Source organism: Condylostylus longicornis, unplaced genomic scaffold (assembly GCF_029603195.1).
Source record: "Condylostylus longicornis isolate FDR11 unplaced genomic scaffold, ASM2960319v2 ptg000048l, whole genome shotgun sequence".
NCBI lineage: Eukaryota > Metazoa > Arthropoda > Insecta > Diptera > Dolichopodidae > Condylostylus > Condylostylus longicornis.
This window is the reverse complement of record NW_026578017.1, coordinates 18,479,636-18,504,043: the sequence shown is the minus strand read 5'-3', so window position 1 is coordinate 18,504,043 and position 24,408 is coordinate 18,479,636. Positions and strand designations below refer to the sequence as shown.

Below are 24,408 nucleotides of genomic sequence, written 5' to 3'. Positions count from 1 at the left end.
AACCTTAGCAGCATTCAAGTGTTCAAATTTGTCGCCATTTTTTCTTTTATCTTTCTGTATAATTGTAAACGAAACAGCTTGGCTCCCCCCTGGTGTAATAGACTATATAAACGCGTCAATTGCCTTAATGTTTTTTTTTTTTTTGTGAAATAGTTAAAGTAGAAAACAATGAAAAAAAAATATTCTTTCAAAAATATTTATGAAATTATTTTCATTTTTATTTGTTTGTTTTATTATTTTTTTTTTGTTTTAATTTTTGTTAATTTTCCATTCCTAGAAGTTATTTCGATTTCCTTTTACTATAAAAATTTAAATGAATTCAGTAATTTGCCATATACATACACATATATATGTAACTGCAATGCTATATACAAAATATTAAAACAAAAGTAGAAAATCGATTAATCGAAATTCTTTAAACCTCTAAGAACTAGATTTTATCTAAAGCAACATGTTGAGAAAGAACATATTTTTTTTTTTGTTTTTTAAAATGATTATAAACATTTTGTATTTTGAAATTTCAATAGTAATATTTTGATTATAAGCGTAATAATAAATTTTAGCCTATATACATATATTCATTTACATATATGTATATGAACGTATATATTTACGTAACGTAGATTTTTAATAGCATGTACACTCAGAAAAAAGCATCGCTAATTTCGGAGAATTTTTTTGAAAATTTTAATGGAAATTTCTTTTTCTCTTATAAATAAATTTAATTTTATATAATTTGATTAATTTTACAATTTAAAGAATTGTCATTTTACAGATATAGATCCCAACTAAATTTATAAACTTTTAAATGAGATCATTTTTCTCAACATTATCTTAAAGTTTCATCACTTGTCTTTAATAATATATTGATAAAATATTGAAGATATTATTATACTTACTAATTAAGTAGAATACTTAAAACTGCAGGTAAGAATTGTTACCAATGAATTTCTCATTGCCCTAACTAAATTATTTAGTAACGATGATAATTTGTATATGTATATGTGTAAATATTTTATGATTATTACAAGAATTAAATAACTCTATATTTTATTGGATTGGAACTTAAAATTATTATGATGTGGTAAAAGAATTTTTTCAGCAGAATTTCATTGCATGTTGCAGCAGCAAATAAAACAAAAAACAAAATGATAGACGCAGTCATTTAATATATTTTTTTTCTCTCAATTTTTGTTTTCTTATATTGTTAAAAAATCAACGCGAATTTTAGTCACGTATAAATCACACTTTAATCATATGTTCTATATAATCAGGTTTAGATTCAAGCAAAAATTGAATAACAAAAAGGAAAAAACAGAATTAAGAATAAAGAAGCCAAGGTTATCCTTGAAATTTTTATTAGTTTGTATAAAAATATTTTTATATTTAAAGAATTTCCCGATGAAAATTTTTATTACGAAGCATGAAATTTGATGAAATTATGATTACCTACAGTTGATTCGTGACTTTTTCTTTTCTTCTATTTAAGTGATTCACTCTTTTTTTTCACTCTGGTGTTTAATTTCAATACATAACTATAGCCATTACAGATTTATTCGATTAGAATGTTTTGTTTGTATTCTGACTGTATTTAAAATGAAATTCCTAATAAGTGATAAATTTAGATAATTTGACTATAACATATGAAATTTTATAATATTTTTAATTTTACCAATAAACTTTATCCTCTATCTACAAAATGAAAATGTACAAAAACTTATTAAGCCCTCCAGAAATAATATTAAAATTATTCAATTGGAGTTCTTTAAATTGTTGTTACACTATGTAGAATGTATCGGTTAGTATTTAATAATATCAATACAAATAATCGTATTTCTCACACTGAAAATTTGATAAATAAAATTTCGAATTTATTTCGGACTTTCTGATTTAAACGTGTAATTTTTCAATTCTGTTTTGAGGCCGTTTTTAATTAATATTAACACATAGATAAAGATGTTCTATTATTTTGCGTTGCAAAACAATAAATGTACACTATAATAGAAAGAGACATAGAAAAAGTCAAATATACATACATAAAAATTTGAAAAGAAAATTTTTTTAATAAAGAACAATTTTTTTTAGAATAATCCGTGAACTCAAAAATACAGTAATTCTTAAATTGAAATTATGTCCATATACAAAAATTCATGCTACAAGTGTTTTGAGACATATGTCACATTTTACACAAAGGCATTGTATTACACTCGAAAATATCAAGTTAAGGTTTTTATGCACAAAAAATAAAGAGAGCCCAATTTTTTTAATTCTGGCAACTTTTCATTTGCAACAAAGAGCAATTTGAAAATTTTTCTCAACTGCATTTTTAAAGACACGTAGTGTATATAAATGTTGAATCAAATATAATCATATATACACGATATGTATAATGATATACTATTTAAAAATGAAAATAATTTGAAAACAATATAAAAACTACATGAAATTGCGCTTTTGAGTTGAAAAGACAAAATTACCATTTTTAACCTTATAAGCATATTTAATCCATGTTTATTATAAAACTTGATACTAAATCTTCATCATTTACTTTGGAATATTTTTTATACCATTCTTCTAAAAAATTTACTATTAAATTCATTTTATTTATGTATAGATTTTCAATGGGTATATGAATTTTTTTAAAAAATATTACGCTTGAGGATAAAAATTGAAATAAAAAATTACGTGTTCTATTTTAAGTTTTCTGACACAATAATTTAATTGTTTTTCTATTTTTTTTTTTTGTTATTTCCATTTAATTTTATTCTATCCTGCCGATTGAACATTTTTATTTCATTTTTAAAACAAAGAAAAAAATGAAAGTCTTCGCATGCATTGTTTATTAAGCCACAGCCATATATACTTGAAAAAACTGAGGTATGCTTCTCAAATGTACGAAATTTTTATTGCCTAAGAAGAAGATTCCTTTAGCGCAGTCTTTCTTTTCGCATTAAATTTCTTGATTTTATTATGTCTTAAGCAATTCAAATCGCTATTTATTATACATAGTATAAAAGTTCATTTATTTTGTGCATATTGTGTACAAACAAGAAAAAAATAAAATCACAATGTAATTATGTAAATGATTTTTTTTTTATATATGTGGTAGTCTTATTTCCTGATATCTGATCTGTCACAGAAATTTTCATTTTTATTATAAATTAAATTTAATTTTAATATTTGCTGTAAAAGTAGTAGGAAACTTTAGATATTTGTCATTTAATGAAAGAATTGCTATCTTGCAGAATTAGATTGTTAATTAAAAGTGAAATGAAATTAAAAAATGAAAGTTTTGTAAAATCTCTATTTAAAATTAAAATAAGGAAAGAGAAGTGTTTAATTTCATTTATAATGGAATAACTATTAATATTCATGCATTTGGTATCATTGCGCATAGTGTGAACACAATTTTTATAGTTTTAAAAATTTCTTTTGCACATAATTTAAATTTTTACTCATAATAAATGAAATTTGATTTCAAAAATTTTGTTCCCATCTACTCGAAACTATATACCAGATTGAATTATGACATAAAGAGACTCATTATGATTAAAAATTATTATGTTACATAATGATCTAGTGCTTGTAACAATTTATCTCTTTTGAATTTTACTCAATTACCATTTGATAAAGCTGGTATAGGCTCGACCAAAATTTTTATTGCATGTAGGAAATGTAGGCACATTTTCACGAAATTTCATGAAATTATTTATTTTAAAAATGTCTCTCAATGATGTGTTGAACTAAAATAAAATATGTAGAGATTCAATGGGCACAATAAGATTTTGTCTGTGTAGATTTGAGTACGGCGAATTTTATAATATTTTAATAATTTGCTATTTACTTACATATGTCGTATTAGTTGTATATCATGAGATTATTGACTTATGTCACAGATATTATGTTGTCAAAAATGTATTCATTTTACAATTGAAACTTATTCAATTAATTAAATTACCTTTCTCCTGCCCGTCTTTCCCTGAAAAGAAAATAAATCTCAAGATAAATACTAAAATTAAATAATTAATTTTTAATATATGAGCAATTTATTTTAAGACAATATAAAAGCCCTGCTTTAGAAAATATTTGAAATATTAAAAAAGGTTCTATAAAATGTCAATTTAAAATCCATTAAAATAATATAAATAAATTGGCCAAAAGAAATAAATATTTAACCTCAATTGATTCACTATAAATTCATTTCAATTTAAACACAATTAAAGTCAATCAATTCTTATATACGAGTATTCACAGGTAAATCATTCAAATATTCTGAATTCACTTAATCTTATTTAACCATATATGTATATATATATATGAATGGCATATGCTCACTCTTATAAAAACATATGCGATTAAATCCTTCTTTAAAGAAATAGTTGGAAATCAATGTATATAGGGAATTCAATTAAAATAAAAACTCAAAATAAAGGTCGCATCAATTGAAAACTCGACATTTTCAAATTGAAAAATCAGCACAATATAAAAACAATAAATGTGTTTGATTGAATGCAAGAGCAATTCAATTGTTTTCATCTCATATAAATATTTAATTGATTTCTTAAACTTCTAGTCTGACCATACACTATTTTACACATTTTCAAATACAAGTACACATGAATGTATGCATATAGAAAAGTAGGTTCCTTTGGGAATTTTATAGCTGACTATTTTTTAAAATATTTTATAAAGATAGAAAAAAAAATTTAAGAAAGAATATTTCTCTATTTTTCTCTTCTGCCGGTTTATTAAGACAATTTTTATAAGACCGAGTTTTTACCAATTTCAACTTTCATCTCAAATTTTTCAATGATGTAGAATAAAATAACCAAATTGATTGAGTCCATTTTACATAAGTATAACTGTTTGAAGTGGCTAAGAGTACTTTGTAAATAAAACGTTGTTTATGCACATAAAATTTCCTGTTTTGTGTAAGGGTAATGTTGTTTACATTAAACAGAATTTAAATAATGATGATTTGACATTTATTTTATATATATGAAGGATTAAAAGCCACCTATCGGAAATAATATGCACAATTATAGTTCTCTCAAATAATCTTTTCTATTGGTGCGTTCGAGAGAGTTATAGTGTTATATACGTTTAAAGTATTATACGTCATACGTTATAATTAAATTAAACGCAAAAATTCTAAAATCCTAAGCTATTTTAAACTGTAATCGATTTGAATCAGCCATCATTTCGAATATAAAAGAAAAAATTTTCAATTCATGTAAAAAATTTTTTTAACATTTTTATAAATTTTACTTATATTTTAAATTGCATATAAAATTTTAATTAAATTTGATTTGCTGAGAAATAATAGAAAAAATTTTTTATTCTTTATTTATAACTGCAGAATTTCAGGTCAATTTTAAAGTACTTTAATTTTAAAAACAATTGAATTCCAGGAATTTTTTATTTTCTAAGTATTATAATTGAAAAAAATTGTTTTAGAAATGTTAATTGTTAAATGTTAATTCTTTTGAACCTTTAATAATGTATTGGTTAATGGATTTTAAAATTAAGAATTTTAAAAACATAAAAACTAAAATTTGATTTAAATTATAAGTGCAAATCGTAATTATCTTTGTTCAAACTTTAGAAACCACATTTCTGGATGACAAATGATTCTGGATTTGTAAATGAACAAAAAGAATCAATAAGAATCTCATTTAGAAATGATTTTAATTTTGTAATACATTTATTAAACGCACTTTTCTAAAAACAAATCGAAAAAGGTGCCTATTAGTTCTACTCTTTCCGTTCGTCCGCCCGTCCATGTATTTGTTTACAAAATTTCTACACCTTTTAAGATAGAAAATTGAAGTGAAATATACACTTTAGATTTGTACTAAAAACTTATTTTTGTAGAAGAAAAATTTTAGTTATTCACCTCCTCTAAAAGTTATGCACCTCAAAGTACTAAAAATATCATTTTTCAACTAATATAACGGAACCATTTTTGGTGTCTAAAACTAAACGTTATCTAAAATTCGTTTTTTCCAAATTTTTAATATCGTTTTTCTTCTAGACGGAAAACTGTAGAAGTTTGAAATTTTAGCAACCTTTAAAATTTAATAAATAATTTGCTTCGTTAGAAGAAAATTTGTTCCCGCTTTCAATTCCTCTCAAGTTATTGGCTCTTATAATTTGTAAAATTTGAAAAGCAAAAAGCTAACGATTTAATGGCATGACATTGCCATTAAAAAAATGTAATTACTTTTGTTAATTCATTGTAACAAAGCTTCTTTCAGTTTCTTTTCTTTGGTTCATCCTAAATGTATGCAAAAATTAGACATATGGTATACTAATGAAATTTAAAATCATTTAGGTTTGCGCATAATTGATTGTTTTTAAAAGCAAAATTTTCACTTGTTCAAAGGAAAATGGTTTTAATTTTTCTTTTTAAAGTAAATAAATCTTCTAAAACAAACTTCTTATTTCTAAAAATTTTTTTCCTTTTCATTTTAAAATTTTCAATTTCAATTACAGCACAAAACAAAACTTTATTCCGCAATTTTCAATTGAAATTTCAATTCAATTCTATTTAATTTCATTCGAATTGATCAATTATCATATTTACGATAATACATTGTAAATTTGAAGATGACTAAAAGCATTAGACAAGAATTAGATTTTTTTTGTTAAATTATTTCTTTACCGTTTTTCAATAATACTAAAAGTAAGAATATAATTCACATATATTGATTGCGGAAAACATCCACCTATCTATATAATTTCCTTCAATTTTCAAGTTCAATACTAATTTTTGCCCTTTTCGATTTAATATTTTTGCTTTAAGCATTTACCTGTCAAATATTTTTTCAATCTTATTCAATCAATTCTCAAATTTGCTTACGGTAAAAAAAAAAACAATAAAAATTCTTAATATTGTATATAAAGGGTGTTTCAAATGCAACTTAATAATATAAAATCAATTTTGGAAGAAAAATTTTAGTGATTTTATTTTCATATCAGCAATCAAATCAATTTACAAAACTTTTAGTTACAAGATCTTTTTATTAAAGTAGCTAATTGTAACTATAACTACTTCATCACATAATATTCTACCTATAATTGAAATGTCAGACTCAAACGTATAAAAATCAAATGAATTAGAAAAATATTAAGCGAAAATGTTATTTTTATTGATAATGTCATCATGACATTATTTATTATGATGACAATCCAATTGTGATTTGGATGTCTTCATAAATATATACAGCGAACACGTATGTATGTGTATAACTGTAATTGATTATGTTCATTGTATCAAAATACAAAGTATCATTATAAATATTGAGTTCTCAATATGAATACAATGTAACCTAGCATTTTATGACAGAAAATAAAATAAAAATCCTTTTAGTTCCCTTTTTTGGAAAACCCATTTTAAAAAATTATTTTGTTATTAAAAAATTTATGCATAGATTTGAACTCGCGCTTCTATTTATTTTTTTTTTTTTGCATATAGTTTCTTCATTTATAATATCATTGATTTTTCGAAAAGAGAAGAAATGAAATTGATGTGAACAGCACATGACCGACTGTTCTTTCCAAATAATAATAAAAAATCCTTCATATTGATTTACTCTCTTTCAACAATCAGTTTCAAAATAGAATCTAAAAGTTAATCAATCCCTTACATATTTTTTTTTAACATTTTCTACTCCACATGAAAGCATAGGGACGTTACAAAGCTTCGCCATGGCACTCATTTGTGAGCCATTACTTTTACTTCTGGACATGTAATGCCGGCAACTCTTATTTCTTTATGTCTTGTTCTCCGCCATATATTTTTGGGGCGTCCAACATTTCTTCTCTCTTGCAGGTTCCACTCTAGTGTCTCGGGTGGTCGTCTCGGCTATCGTCTCGGGTGGTCGCCTTAAGGTCTTTTGGGCCAGTATATTTGGCCAAGATAAATTCAAAATATATATTTTCAACAAAATCAATCCAGTCAAAATTGAGATATTCAAAAATGTACAGACATACTTACAGACATTTAGACGGATTCCTTGCTAAAGGGAAAGGAGTTTATTTGCATTTTTTTATAACAAAGAAATGCATTTCCCTTGGAAACTCGACAATCGAAATTTGATACTATCATAGAGTCTCCCTTATTTAATGCAATGCAGTCGTCAAAAATATTAAACCCTTTACTTTTTTTTTTCTATATATTTTCATTTTAAAATTTATTGAAATCGTGAATACCAATCAATTCAAATTGAAAAACCAAAAAGAACATACATTCTTAGTTATGGTAGATTTTGCAAATAGAAAAAAAAAATTCAAGATATTTAAAGTTCATTGTCCAATCATTATTATATTTATATGTATATGTATATGACTGCATATTGTCTAATTTTCTATTGATATCAGAAGAAACAATAATATTAAAAGTAATTCACATTCGAAAGGGCCCTTACATATCATATAACTGTATACTATATAAATTCGTCTAATGCTATAGTATTTTTGCAAAAAAAAAAAAAACAATATTAGTTGCTGATTAAAAATATGCTAATTTAATAGTACCATGATATCTTGAAAAGAAAACAAAAGTTTATAAGAGAATATTTTTATACATATACGTATATTATGTGTATGCATTATACATGTATGTGTATCCATATGCCAAGTATATTTACGTTTATAAATTTATAATAATGTGTACTCCTAGTTGAACATAAACTTGGAATATAACAATATTTTACCACTTGATAGTAATTGACTTTATGTCGTGATGTAATTTTTAAGAATTTTGATTGAAATTGAATTTCCTGAAAATTGAACAACCAAATTATTATACAATATATAATTTCAATTTGCCAATAAAATTTGCTAATAATTTTTTATTACTATTGCGGTTTTGTTTTTTTTTTTACGATATTTACATGTATTAGATTAGAGCTTGTTTTTGCAGTAAAAAATAAAAAGCAAAAAATGAAAAATTTGTGATTATTTAGAACTGATTAAGAATATTTTTGTTGGTTATTTAGAATTTTTATACATTAGAATTTATAATATACATGTATATAAGTATGATGATCCTATTATAATCAAATTTAATGTAATAAAATTAAAAATTGAAATGATTTTATTATAATATATTAGTAGTTAAATTTCTTTAGTGTAAGTAGTTGAGATTCTTTTATATTTTTTTATTACTATATTAAATTTAATGAGATTAAAATTATATTTTAAAATTCAAATTGCAAAATATTGATTTTTTAAATAATTTTTCTATTGTAAAGCCTGAAATAATATAGACAAACACTAATGCAAATTATTTCATATTCGTACGTAGCTTTATGTTATACATTTTATACAGTTACTCAACATAAAATTGAGTTTCTTGCGGGATGGCAATTCTTGTTCCCTTGATAATTATTTCAAATTTGTTAATCATGTGAACTACTTTTAAAGTTCTTCTTTTCAGTCTTTTGTTTTAAATATTTACAAAATCTAATTTGTTTTACGAACAACTCTAACCAATTTGATAATATCGTCCTGTTTTAATATTATAAGACTTCTGATCGCTACAATTTTACGTTATAGAATTTTAGTTGAGATTTCAAAATAAATTACCCCCCACTAATATATTCACTTGTGTGAAATTTCAATACCACAGCTTTTACAATTTCGGAGATAAAGCCAAATAAATTTTGAAGTTGTATGGCAGCTATTCGAACCGGTAACCCGATCATGTCCAATTTAGATAGGGTTATGGCACTTATTACAATAAATCATTTGTGAAAATATAGTGAACTTAGCCTTCCGAACATTCGTTCGTACGGGTATAAAAATATTAATTGAAAATAATGCTTAACATATTTTTTTACTACAAACAAAACTATCTCTTAAATAATAAAAACTTGTACGTCAAATACAAAAACCAGAATGAATATTTTTCCCAAAAGAAAATTTATTAAAATGTCATAAAAATAATAAGAATATGACACAATGAATCGTTCTCTATACTCTCTTATTCACTATACTCTTTAAATAATATGTCAGTTAATATTATAATTTATTGACATAAATATGTATGTATATTTAAAAATGTAAAATTCAATTAACTGTAATGACTTACTGACTTATAAAAAGCAATATTATGAAATTTTAATTTTTAGACATACATATATATATTGTACATTTGTACATATATATATAATATCAAAGCAATATATAGCAATAAAGTATTGTGCACATTAGAAGCATCTTTACAATTACATTTTTTTTTTAATAAGCAATTATGTAGTAAAAATATGATTAGCATGATAATTATTTAAGCGTACTTGTACATAAAAATAAAAATATGCCTAAATATACAAATAATATAATAAAGACTTACACGAGCAGTTTTGGAAAATTCAATTTAAAGTCTTATATTGTGGATGATATTGTGGAGGAAGAATTATCAGCAGTGTTGAAGATAATCAATTCAAATTTAAGAATTGAAAAATGTGATTTCCGAAATTTGGTTTGTGTTGGGTAATATGCAATATTACCATTGATTAATGCACTGATTAATTTATTAGACCTTAGTTCAATTGGGGTCTGCTTTAACGATATAAAAATTTTTGATAAAAGCTTCGTAATATTTCCTTTCCTATTAACGGAGAAAAATTCTTAATTATCAACTAATCATTGAAGCTAATCATTTTTTCTCAAGCCTAGATTTATTGTCGTTTATCTTTAGCCTTTTTTTTTGCAATTCTTTTAAAAAAGGTTTTAAAATGCAACTTCTACATTATTGTGATTTTATTTTGAGAAATTAATTAAATATTCCTCTTTTGTTTTTTTTTTATATAGATGATCAGATCAATATATTTAATTTATATAGATTAATTTATTAAGATTGATTGTTATGTAACAAAAACAGAAGATTAAAAAATTTATGAACACAATAATGAAACTCAACACCATATTCACAACGATGACAATTTAAATCCAAATATGATCCTATAGAGACTTATTACTCAACTTAAATTAAAAAATAATTTGTAATAAAGATTTTGTAATCGACTTCTGTTATATTTTCCATATAAAATTGCGTATACAATATTAAACGTAAAACTATAAATTTTATTCAAACAGCTAAACGATTTATAATTTACTCCATACATACATATATATAAAAAAACAGAACACATTTCTCTTATTCCTTCAATGTTCGTATTTTATTTTTACCATTTTTGTTTCAATATAAAATAGAAATTTAAAGGAAAAAAATTGAAACGGGAAAATATGCACGTCTTACATAATATTCTTATATTAATTTATATGGTCAACTCTTAGAGTAACCATAGAAAATTTTTTGCCGAATACAAGTCTGTAATAATTTGAATCAGGCCTTATGCATTTGTTCTTTGCATATGAAGCTTGAAATATAAGAATAAAATGTTAAATTTTGCTATAACAGTAAATAGATTAAGTTAGGTTAGGTTGCACGGCCTCCTGAAGGGTACACTTAGGCCACCTAGGCCCGTTGTGATGCCACCGGATTCCTCCCCTCCCTTTTATACGAAAAAAATTAGTTTATTTATAACAGTAAATAAATGTCCTGGATTAATTTTGTTGACAATCAAATCGGCTGTATACCGAAGACATGAATATTAATTTTTTATTTTACAAGTTATTCAGATCCTTTCAATAAAATTAAACAAATCTTACGTATTAATTCATCACAAATAGCTAATTAAAAAAATTTAAATAATTAAAGATTTTGTATGATTTACAGGCAGAGTTTTTCTATAGAAAACATTTCATTAGCCATTAACATTGACCCGAGCATTAATATTTTTTAACAATTATTTTGAAAATTTTACAGATTTTTAAAATACAAAATTTTGCTTTGCTCTTAACGACTTATCAAAAATATTTTAGGCAAAATATTTTTTTGTGTAAGTATATTATAAACGTATTAGAAGAAATATTATTGCTCATATCTGTTAGCATAACGCAATTATGTATATATGACCTTTATAGAATTGTGAAAACTCATAAAATTGTCGGTGCGTTTAATTTTTTTTTTATATTCCTTGAACGTAATGTGACAGGTTATTAAATAAAGTAAATGATTTATTTTATTTTCTATATATAAATCTAAACAAGAATATGCATAAAAGCATCTATATAGAAACGAATTCTGCAATTTCGCAATAGTTTTTTTTGTTTTCGGATTATACGGCAATGTGTAAGTATAGAAGGAATAAAACTTTCCTTTATTTTATTTTTAATTTTTATTATTTTGTAATGAAACAAACTTTAGCTTCAGCATATCAAAATATATTTTAAAAATATGAAATAAATTTATAAATAATTATTTTTTCATATATCGTATACATATATACTAGTGTATTACATAACATTTTATTATACACACATACATGTCTTTATATAACTATAGTCTAGTTTTTGTTATACTTTAATGCAAAATTTATTTAATAAAAAATTTTTGCTTTATTAGTTTTTAAAGTGTCCACATATTCTCCTACATAACATTCTTTTCATAATGAATTTTTTTTTTATATATAACAGTTTACTTTTATGGCATGGTGATTATCAAGGAAATTTTATGCTTTGTTATCCTATACATTAATATTGTATTTACCCATTTTAAGAAATTGTGATTACATTTTCATTTATTTGACCAAATATATTAAAACTTCTTTTTGTTTTGTATTTTATTTAGAATATTGCAATAGTATATAATAGTTATTTGACTATTATAATTTATTATATAAAGAGATAGTAATGAAGAAATTTTCTTAATGTAATCTTAGTTTGCCCTTAATGTATGCATTATTTGGTTTTAATAAACAGTTACAACTAATTTGACATTTTTTCAGGTAACATCAATGTTTTTACCTATAATTCACACACTGAAATGAGCACTCAGACAAAACACTTACAATTTAAAGTCTCTAATTTTTACATGAAATTTAAGAAAATTAAATTGGTTTATTAAATATTTTACTAAAAATATAGAAAAAATATCGTAAAAAGGATTAGTAAAGAATTAATCAAATTTATTCGATTTGACTTTGACAACTACAACAATATTTTGATCATTGTTTTCAGGGTTTAATCAAATTTTTTCAAATCCTGAAGGCAACTATAACTGACAGAGATGATGAATTTTTTATTAATAAAAATCAAATATGGTTTTTAAAAAAAATATATTTTTTATCAATTGTTTTATTGAAAATTCTTTAAGGGAATTTCAATTGTTGGTTTTTACCTATATTAATTTTATACATATGTACATATATGTGAATGAAATGTAAAATATCTTTATAAAATTGATAATTAAATTATTTGGTCAAATTTTGAATATTGCTTTTTTTACAAATTCCACATACATATATCAGATTTAAAGATTGAGATAAAATTTTGCAGATAAAATTAAAAACTACAAATTTTTTACAACCTCTCATCTTACATAAAAGATTTACAACACAAAAAAAAATAAAAAATTGAACACATGTATTAGCAGATTTGAGTTTCTCTAAAATCAAGATAAACATATTAAGTGTCTTCAGATAGTATCAGTTATATCATATACAACTTGATCTATAACCCTTTTGTATATATAATATTAGAATATTTGTGTTCATATATACGCACATATATTTTCCTAATTGAATATTTATGAATTTTCGATATTAATTTTTACCACCTCCTTTTTTATTTTTCGTCGTTTTGAATTAATTGTGAATTAATATACGCTTCTTCTCTATAAAAATTACTATATGTATGTGTATATAATGTATTAGCACTCTAATAATCATATACACATACAGACATTATGCACGCCTTTATGTTGCAAGCTTATATACTTTGTACTGCCTTGACTGGTTATAATATGTTTATTTATACATGCATTTATATACATACATATATTTTAATATAATATCCTTTAGCAAAAAAAAAAATAATATCGATAGGTAATATAAAAAATACCAAACCTACATGGGTGATCCATATATAATTTGAAACTAAGATCAATATTTATTTTAACATTAAATTTTATTTTCTTTGTTTTTTTTTTTTTCTATATTTCTTCAGTTTATAACGTATACATACTTAATTCGTGCAGCATTCTGTAATGGTACAGCGCCAATGATGCACGGACGCATTTTATCAAATATTTCATATTTATAGCCTTATAAATTGTATACGTAAACCTAATACAATATACGTACATACATATTATAATGTTATTAACACCCAAGTTATACGATGATGAAAATATTTTAAAAATTATCACATTAAAATTATTATTAAGTCTACACTTTTTTGAATTTCTAATAAAACCTTGAGGTACACAATATAAGGTACATATAGTAAGTATGTATGTGCGTATTTTTGGTTTCACATCTTTTAAGAAATTGATTTTAATTTTTTTTTTTTGTGTCTAGCGGCCTCTATTTTTTTTTTATTAATTGTTAACTAAACAAATATTAAATTTAACAGAAAAAAATAGAGTGTGTACTTATTTTCTTTTCTGTAAAGAAAAATTGATTTTTAAAGAGATTTTCAAGAAATTTTCAAAATGAAATTCCTATGAAAAAAAGAAACCAAAATGAAAAAGTCAAAATCAAAAATTATATCGCAGGAAATTGAAATTCTATAACACTCCACCCAAAAAAAAAAAAAAATAATTAAACAAAAAAATTAAAACAAAAACGAAAAGATCTCCTCAAGCATAGATGAAGAACGCTCATGTATACTCCAAAATTTATGTATGACGTTCTTACTTTAAAATTACAATATGAATTTTACAAAACACTTAATCCCTTTTATTCCATATTGAATAGAGCCTTATATCCACTTTAAGTTTTACCATTGTTATAATGCATAAATATGCCGTATTAGTACAATATGTATGTATACATATATACATGATGTACAACAAATTTTAAAAATTGTAGTACATGAGATAAAAGCAATACGAAAACAAAAAAGCATAATAACGCTTTCGGCAATTTCTTTTAAACGCATAATCCAAAAAGAAAAGCAAAATATACGCGTACCATACGAGTACACAAAAAAATAAGGTTTTCTTTTTGTTGTACAAAAAAATTAAATAAAAATTTGTAATAATAATTGAGGACAGAGTGTCCATTAAATACTTAATGTACATGTATGTGCATAAAATGAAATTTTGTATTCATAAAATTTCCATAATTATTTAATTTTTTTTTGTAATAACGAATAAGCATGAATATAATTCTAAAATTTTGGTGCAGCCTTCAAAAATGAATAGTTGATTTATTTTAACATTAATACGTTTTATGTTAAAAATTTAAACAAGGCATTTAGTAGAGACCTGAACTCTGCAGCGATAATCAACAAAGCACTGAAATTCACTGGAGAGCTTAAATTTGAGTTGAATGTGCTCAATATTAATTCTTTCGATTATATTAAAATACAAAATTGATCTTTCGAGATAAAAACTTTTGTATGAAAACTGTAATTTTATTTCTTCCATATATTTATTCCATATATATATAGATAAAGTCGGACCAGCTTATAACCACATCGAAAATTGCACGATTTTCGTTGCTTATGTCTGGTTTTTCTTATAAAGAACATCAGTTATAAGCACAACTTCTAATCATGAATGTGGCAAGACAATAATTTCAAAGAGATGTACAAATGAAATTTTGAGTAGGTAATTTGATTTAAGCTTATAAAAGTATAATTTATGGCAACTGTAATATCAGAATTGAGATTTAACTAAAAGTTTTTTTTTTTGCTCATAAAAGCATAGCAGTAAAAAGAAGGAAGAGGTAAATGCGATAAGTTTATTTGTATTTATTAGACGTTTTTGCTTGTAGACTGTGTTTTACTTAGATGCATAAGCGTGCAAATTACGAATAAAAGTAGAAAATGTAAAAAATCAATTTTGTTTTCTAAAAAAAAAAGAATTTTGCTTTCATGCGAGTTACTTATATACGGGTTCTACTGTACATAATTAAACATTGTAATAAAAATAAAAATTAATAAAAATAACGATATTCAACCAAAACTATAACCTTCTTTTTTGTACCTAATAAGTATAGATCATAGCAATAAAAATTTTTAAGTTAACAAATTCTTTTTTTCCGTGATAAAAATCAAAGAACTTAATATACAATATTTAGATACTTTGTTGCTAAACTATTCATAAAAAAATTTTAATAAAGCAATAATTTTTGTCCGTCTATATATACGCCTCAATTTTCATCTTAGAAAATTTATACGAAATATAATAAATTTTCTTAAATTTAAAAACTAAAAGAGAAAAAAATATAAAATAAATTTTGAGTTTGTTGATAAATTTTGTACATTTGTATGTTTACGTTTATACGATTTGAAAATGTTTTCACGAATAAAATAAAAATTTTAAAAGTATTTGTTACCAATTATTATTATTCGTCATTTTGATAACATAATAGTTTTGATGACTAGAAGAGTAATTCAATAATCTATTGTCAATTAAGCAGTTTAAATATGTGCATTTTGTGAAGTGGAATACGCCTTGGCCTTATGTGTTTTTGCGCTACTTCTAAAATAGATCGCTTATTTTGAAAGTCACTTAAATTCATTCTGAGACTTTTTTTTTTTTTACGAGCAATGATTAGCGTCAAGAACTGGAATCGAAAATAATAAGGTTGCAAATAGGAATAAATATAGAACCAATACATGGTCCGATAATCAGATTTTTTTAATTAATTGCAATTAATCATTTACGTAATTAAAATTAACTTAGGTCACTTTCAAAATGAACCATTATTGTTAAGCATATAGGTCACATATTGAAAGATAGAAAAATTGTTATCAATACTCTACACAATTAACTCGTAAGCAGATATTTTATAAGCAATAAATAATCAAAGTAGCTTAATGCTAAAGTTAACAATTTTTATACCCGTACGAACGTATGTTCGAAGGGTATACTAAATTTGCCTTACCGTTTGTAACGCTAAGAAATAACGGTGATAGATATAGACTCAAGTGTATGTTTTTGATCAGCGTCAAATTCTGAGTTGATTTAGCTTTGTCTGTCCGTCCGTCCGTCCGTCCGTCCGTCCGTCCGTCCGTCCGTCCGTCCGTCCGAACGATAACTCAAAAACTAATTGAGCTAAGTTCACCAAATTTTCACAAATGATTTATTGTAGTAAGTGCCAGAACCCTATTTAAATTGGACATGATCGGGGTACCGGTTCGGGTAGCTGCCATACAACTCCAAAATTTATTTGGCTATATCTCAGAAACTATAAAAGTTATGGTATTGAAATTTCACACAAACGAATATATTAGTAGGGCCAATATGCCACATAAAAGTCGTTGAAATTACTTGGCTCCTTCTGGTACCTGCCATACAACTTCAAAAATTATTTGGCTATATTTCAGAAACTATTAAAGCTATGGTATTGAAATTTCATACAAACGAATATATTAGTAGGGCCAATGTGTCACATAAAAGTCGTTGAAATTACTTGGCTCCTTCTGGTACCTGCCATACAACTTCAAAAGTTATTTGACTATATCTCAGAAACTATAAAAGCTGTGATATTGAGATTTCACACAAGTGAATATATTAGTAGGGCCGATGTGCTTGATAAAATTTGCTAAAATTTCTTGGCTCTTTCTGGTAGCTGCCATACAACATCAATAGTAGTTTGGCACAACCAGTATTTTGAAAAACACATAGTAATGAAATTTTGCATAAATTAATATGGTAATACGGCAACTTAAAGTCATAGTCTGCCCCATAGTTAGTTATGGCACATTAGTTATTCGCACATAGGATAACAAATTCGTACGGGTATCACAGAGTTGACAAGGTCAACTCTATTTTTTTTCTCGTTTTTATTAAATTAATTGAAAATAAACTTTTATAAAAAATCTGTGACAATTTTTTAAAATCTATTAAAAATAAAGTTTTTAGCTGCGAAATATGAATTTATGACACAAATATTTCTTATACGCATTAATTACAAGTTTATTTAATTATTTCTGTTATACACAAACTTCTACTATATGTATTCACATTAAATACTTAAATTACAAAATTTTCTTAAATTTTTTTTTTCATTACAGATTTTCATAAGGTTCATTGTACAGAAAATGAAATGTTAGTTGATATAGTTTTGGAAAATGATGATAATACCCCAAATATATATCTGGAAGGATTAAAAGGATATCCAAATGAAAAATGTCAACCAAATATTAATGAAACTTTAGCACAATTTAGATTATCATTAACTGATATTTATGAATGTGGTGTTACAAGAATGGTTAATAAAATTACGGTAAGGAAATAAAATCCACAATTATGTAATGTAACAATGTAATCTTTCAAGAAAATATTATAATTTAAACCGGTGTAAACCTAAAAACGAATGTAGTACTATACGAATATACACTGTTAATAAACAACCATATTGTCCGTATTAACAATTAATACAAACATTTTCATGTTAACATTCTCATAAGAGCTTCTTGTACAAAATAACAACGATGAGTTTTGTCAATCAATTTATGCTTTGTAACATCGAAACCAATGATAATAGCTCTGATAGCTTTAATGGTTTAATAAATAAAAATTTTTTGTTATAAAATTCCATAAGTTATCAGAACCAAAGTTCTGATCTTTGATTTTTTAATTTTTTTCGTTCTGGAAATTTGTGTAAGTTAATTTGCGATTCTGAAGTTGTTTGTACTATGTAACAAAGACGCATCGTAAAAAATTTAAACTGGCAGCATTTTCTAAAATTTTTTGTTTTTGACATTTCTGACAGTTTTTTCAAACTAAACATTTAAATTATTTTAAAATAGTCATACTTTTAAATGTTGCATGTATAATATTAAGGAGGCGATTATTGTTAATTTCGATTTTTATGCAGGTTAAGATTTAAATATTGCTCTTCCCCAGCAAACCATTTCGCTTGTCATAACCGAAGTTTGTAAGGCTATATAGATGAAAAATGATTTCCCATAAAAATAAAACTGGAAAGGAGCAAATTTCCGATATTCGATTTACATAGTGTCAAAATTTAAATTACGAGAAATGTTTAGCAGCTGGAACATAATTTTTCAGTTAATATAAAATTTTAATATTAATTAGAACTTGTTACATAATATACAATACGTATACATACATATTTTTCGTTTCTACACATTACGTACATATATGTAATATTTTATATGTGAATATGTATGTTCGAGTACATATGGATAAATGGACAATTATTTATTTTATTAAAACTTTGATGGAAAAACAATCTAATTTTGCAAAATTATGTGATTTAATTTTTATGTCTAGCTTAAAATAAATCGCCTGCATATACCAAAAACCTGTATAGCATAAAATACAAATTACACATTTTGATAATATACATATTATATAGTCTCACGTTAACTATATACTTTCAAATATATGTACATATACCTATAACTATTATGTAAGAATGTTTATATACAAATCTTAATATATAATCTTAAAATCAAAATCGTGAAAAAAATAATAAGCAAACCAAAATTATCAAGATCATACACACTTATATACTATATGCATTTGCAATTTATATATGCAATACAAATGCCTACCACTTTATATGTGTTAGTAAATAATTATTATATCAATATATTATTTTCTTTCATTCTGATTTTACAAAAAAAAAAAAATTATTTTTTTTTATAAAAGTCAATTATTTCACCATTATGTCAGAAATTGTTATTTATTTCCACTATCATATCAGTATGTATGTACATATATATGTATATTTGCGTCAGGAACATTTTAATGGACAATTTAATTTTGATTTTCTACTATTTTTATTTTTATTTTGTTACTCAGTTATATTTTAATGCAATTGTTACTATCATTATCATTATGATTTTAGTTTAGTATAGTGTATTGTATGTATATGTATGTTATATTACATGAAAATATAATTTATTTTATTTATTATATTTACGCAGGGTAAAAAAGTCTACTATCATAAAATTATTATTGAAAGTGGAACTGGAAAAGAATTGGTCAGTGTTAAATGTATAACTACTGGACCGGTTTATAATGTTATGAATCAAACAACAATCGGCAATAATCAAATGGTACATCATGGAATTGTTAGACGAGATGTATTACCAGCTGGTTTTCAAGAACCAGAGTAAGTTAAAATATTTTATACTATATATTCTATTATATAAGTTTTAAATAAAATACATATAGATATGTTTGTATCAATATTATTCATAATATATATTTTTATATTATACGCTCTTTATGTTTTTGTTTCTAAAAAATTTTGTTAAAAATATTAATTATTAATGTGTAGGTATTTATTTGAATAATTCTTAACTACAGACTCACAATTATTTTAATTAGTCGTATAATTATTCACCATAAAGCGCATACTGTAAATTTGTTGCAAAGTTTATAACATTAAAAATTAAATTTAGGTTAATTTTCTGCCTTTATAATGTTAGGACAAAATTGACCATCCATATCAATTTTGAAGATGACAGAACTATATGCTAATTTTTCTCTATTTTAAAGAGAATAAACTGCTCGTACATATTTTCATTTATCTAATTTTTTTTATTCTTGTTTTCTAATCAATTATTCATGTTTCTTTTAATATTAACATCGTTAATCTTTATACATCTGGATTCAAAAAAATAGATTAAGTATGTCATTTATGTTATCAATGCTACTTGAAGAATATATGAATATTATTACATGAATACAATTTTTAATCTTATTACGGTTCTTATTGACTTATGTATGTTTATTAATTAAAATGTTGAAATTCCTGTTCCTCCATATACAAATGAATTAAAATATCCTATAAATAATTAAAAATTGATTGAAATTTAATCATGTCATTTTATGTGAGTTAATTGTGAATATGCTTATGCGTACATAAACCTTCCTTTATAACGTGAAAAGGCACATTAGAATACATTGTATGGCAAATTTTAATTAACATTCCATGTAAATGTAATATACAACATTTTTTTAATTTAAACTTTGAATTAAGGACAATTTTTAAATAAAAAATATACTACATTACAAAACAATGTTATACATTCTTAACTGCAACATTTATTACTCAAGGCATTAAATCCACTTTACAATTTATATTTAAATAGATAATATGCATACAATTAGGGAAATTAATTAGAAATATTGCCCTATTTTTAAATAAAGCTCTTTAGAATCTAGAAAAAGTTTAATACCTTGTGACATTATACATTTATTTTTAATTTTATTGTAGAGATTTAGAAATAACAACATCACTTACGGAACATGCTCCAGAACCAATTTTAGGGGTTGATGTCCGTCAAAATGGTGAAGTAGTTACTGGTGATTTAAATGTTAGTCCTGGTACACCACTCTCAATGGAAATATACCTTGATAAAGGTTCTGCTCCAGTTTATGGACTTGCCGTTACGTACATGCAAGTAACTGACACAAGAGCTCAGGAAGAAACAATTATATTTAATGGGTAAGATAAATATTTCCTTAACAGATGTTTTTGCTTATTGGGACAGATATAAATTTCTAAAACTTTCTTTATTAATTGTTGGTTATGTAGCTTATTAACTGTAAAAATTGATCTCGTCGATTCCAGAAAGCTGGGAACGATAAATAAAAATAAAAAGTTGAATAAATTGTAATGTAAAAAATATCGGCCTCCCAAAAAGTTAAAATATCTTTCGATATTGAAAAAAATATAAACACATTTTTATTAAAAAACTGAATAAATTTTTTTTTAATGCAAATTTTTAGATGTTCTGTTGATCCATATCTTTTTGAAAATTTCAATACAATTGATGGTGATTCATTAAGTGCGAAATTTCGTGCATTCAAATTTCCAGAGTCTACTTATGTTCAATTCCGTGCAACAGTTAATGTTTGCTTAGATAAATGCCTTGGTACACCATGTAGTAACGGTCAAATTGGTTATGGTAGAAGAAAACGTGAAATTTCCAATACGAATGATAGCTCTGGAACAGATCCAAATAAAATTTATGAAATATCATTGGCAACCTTTATTAAAGTTAATGACGTAGATGGAGTTTTAAATAAAAGTAAATTTTAATACATTTTACTTTATTTTATTTTAATTTACACATATTTTTATTCATTTTTGTAGATTTAAAATTAGAATTAGAAGAAAAAATTCGACAATTAAGAATTGCTAACCAAAAATTAGCTCGTAATAGTCGAGGGAGCATATCAATGAGTGGTATGGAAAGTATGGAACAAGTAACTGGATCTAGTGCAGCTACTGTATATGATGAAGAAACTTTATTAAAAATTTCAGAACAATCAATTCCAAGATCTGGTTCAGAAACTAGACTACCAATGATACCATTAATATCATTTTTAGTAATAATATTTAAAATTTTTCTGTAAATAAAATTACAAAAAAAAAAAAATTATAAAAATTCAAAAATATAAAAATAATTGAAGAAATTCACAAAATTTTAATTTTAAAATTAAAAAAAAAGAAATTGGAAAATTAATTGCTTTTATAATTTAGCCCGATGTAAATTAACAAAATTTGAAAAAACAAATTAATTAAACTTAACTGCCATTTTTAAAACTTTCTAAAAGCGTTTTTTTAATTTTTTCATTTTTTATTTTTTAATTCAATTGTGTAAAAGATTATAAAGTAATTTTAAATTTAATTTAAAATTGAAAAAGACAGTAGAAACCTACTACGTTCTTATAATAAAAAAGCCATTTACGACCTAATGATTGTATTAAATTCGAAGTGTTTATATTTTTTAACAAAATTTCATTTATCATTCAATTTATAGCCCAGGACTACGGAATTCAAGAGGAAGTCTGTACTTATTAATTAAAGTGTATTTTCCACTTTAATTCAAATAATTTTTATTTGTAATTAAAATATATAGGATTTTTTGCTTAACAATAATTAATGTTACAAATTCTATTACGTATTTCAAATGTTTAAGTGGCATGAACGATTTAGTCAAAAGAATTGAATTTACCGATATTCAATGATAAAACGGATTAATATCAGCAATACAATCATTAAGCTTTAAATGAGGAAACACACATTTTTTCTCAAATTCCGAATATTCATTTAAATAAAAACTTTTAGTTTACCTATATGTAAATAATAATTATTTCAATTCAAATTATTTTTACTCAAAAATCTCAATAAAACTGTTCTAGTTCTTTTATTACAAATAATAAAATAAAGTAATTAATAAAACAAATTCTTCTATTTGATAATATTAGATCTAGAACTTGTAAAAATTCTTATTTAAAAATATAAATTTTATTAACAATATTGCATTACTTATATTTTAACTAAAAAAAAACGCTTGAAATTTTATTTTTAAATAAAATATTAAATAGAAAAAAAAACATAATTAATTTGCACTTGCTTAAATATCGTATATAGTTTAGATTTTATGATATTATTTTTAACTTTTAATTATAACATTTAGTTTTTAATTAAATTTACATAATAAAAATATGAAATAAAAATAACTTTACTAGTCTTTTAAGTATAATACTATTATTAAATAAATAATATAACTCATAAGTCATGAAATTAATAAGAAAAAGAAAAATAATTAAACACTTTAAAATATAACAAGAATAAAATTGTAAAATAATTAATTAATTTGTTAAATAAGAAAAATAATAATTTATAACAAAAACACTTATTATAACAAAATAAAAATAGAATTAATAAATAAAATTTTTAAATTTACAACACGTCTTATATTGTTTTCTATTTTATATCTGCAATGCAGAATGGTGTTCTGCATTCGACTACTAAGTAGTGATTCGTAAGTGAATTTAAATTCCAATTGATGTTCTGCAATTCATGTTAAACCGAAGAATTCCTTGGTTAATTTCAAAGTTTTTCGGTTAATTAATTTCGAATACTTGCATATATAAAGAGTTTTTGTGAATTTCGTTAAAAGATTTTATAATTCAATTTGAAAATTAGGTTTAAAAAGATATAGATCTAGTTTATTTTACTTATATAAACAATGAAACTCGGATCGAATCAAGTATTTGCGCAAAAAAAAAAAACAAAAATATTTTATTGTTGATAATAAACTTTAATCTTGAAATATTGATTAATTTGTAAAAGAAAGTGAGAGTATTAATTTTAATTTATTGATTGATTTTTTACCTACCCCTAGTTTCAGAATTGACAAGAAAGTTTTTCTAGAAATTTTAAGCGAAATCGAAGACCATGTTCAAACATATTCGTTTCCTGTTATTTAAATAAAATATGTATTTAAAATTTCTGTATTAAACATTTACATAAAACAAACAAAATGTTTACATAAAACAAACAAAATGCACATTTTATTTCCCAAAAGGTGTAACTCTGCTCAATGTAA

General features: G+C 23.8%; 1 protein-coding gene across 1 annotated transcript in view; it reads left to right on the top strand.

Annotated features, from left to right (window-relative positions):
- LOC129610930 (uncharacterized) overlaps positions 1-22,457 on the top strand; it is an 86,924-nt gene extending 64,467 nt beyond the window's left edge. Inside the window, exons 2-6 of the mRNA XM_055523760.1 lie at positions 18,100-18,311; positions 19,984-20,171; positions 21,282-21,512; positions 21,797-22,098; positions 22,164-22,457. Coding sequence (XP_055379735.1) covers positions 18,100-18,311; positions 19,984-20,171; positions 21,282-21,512; positions 21,797-22,098; positions 22,164-22,426 — 1,196 coding nt within the window. The 3' untranslated portion in view covers positions 22,427-22,457. The remainder of the gene's footprint in view (positions 1-18,099; positions 18,312-19,983; positions 20,172-21,281; positions 21,513-21,796; positions 22,099-22,163) is intronic.
- Positions 22,458-24,408: the final 1,951 nt, after the last annotated feature.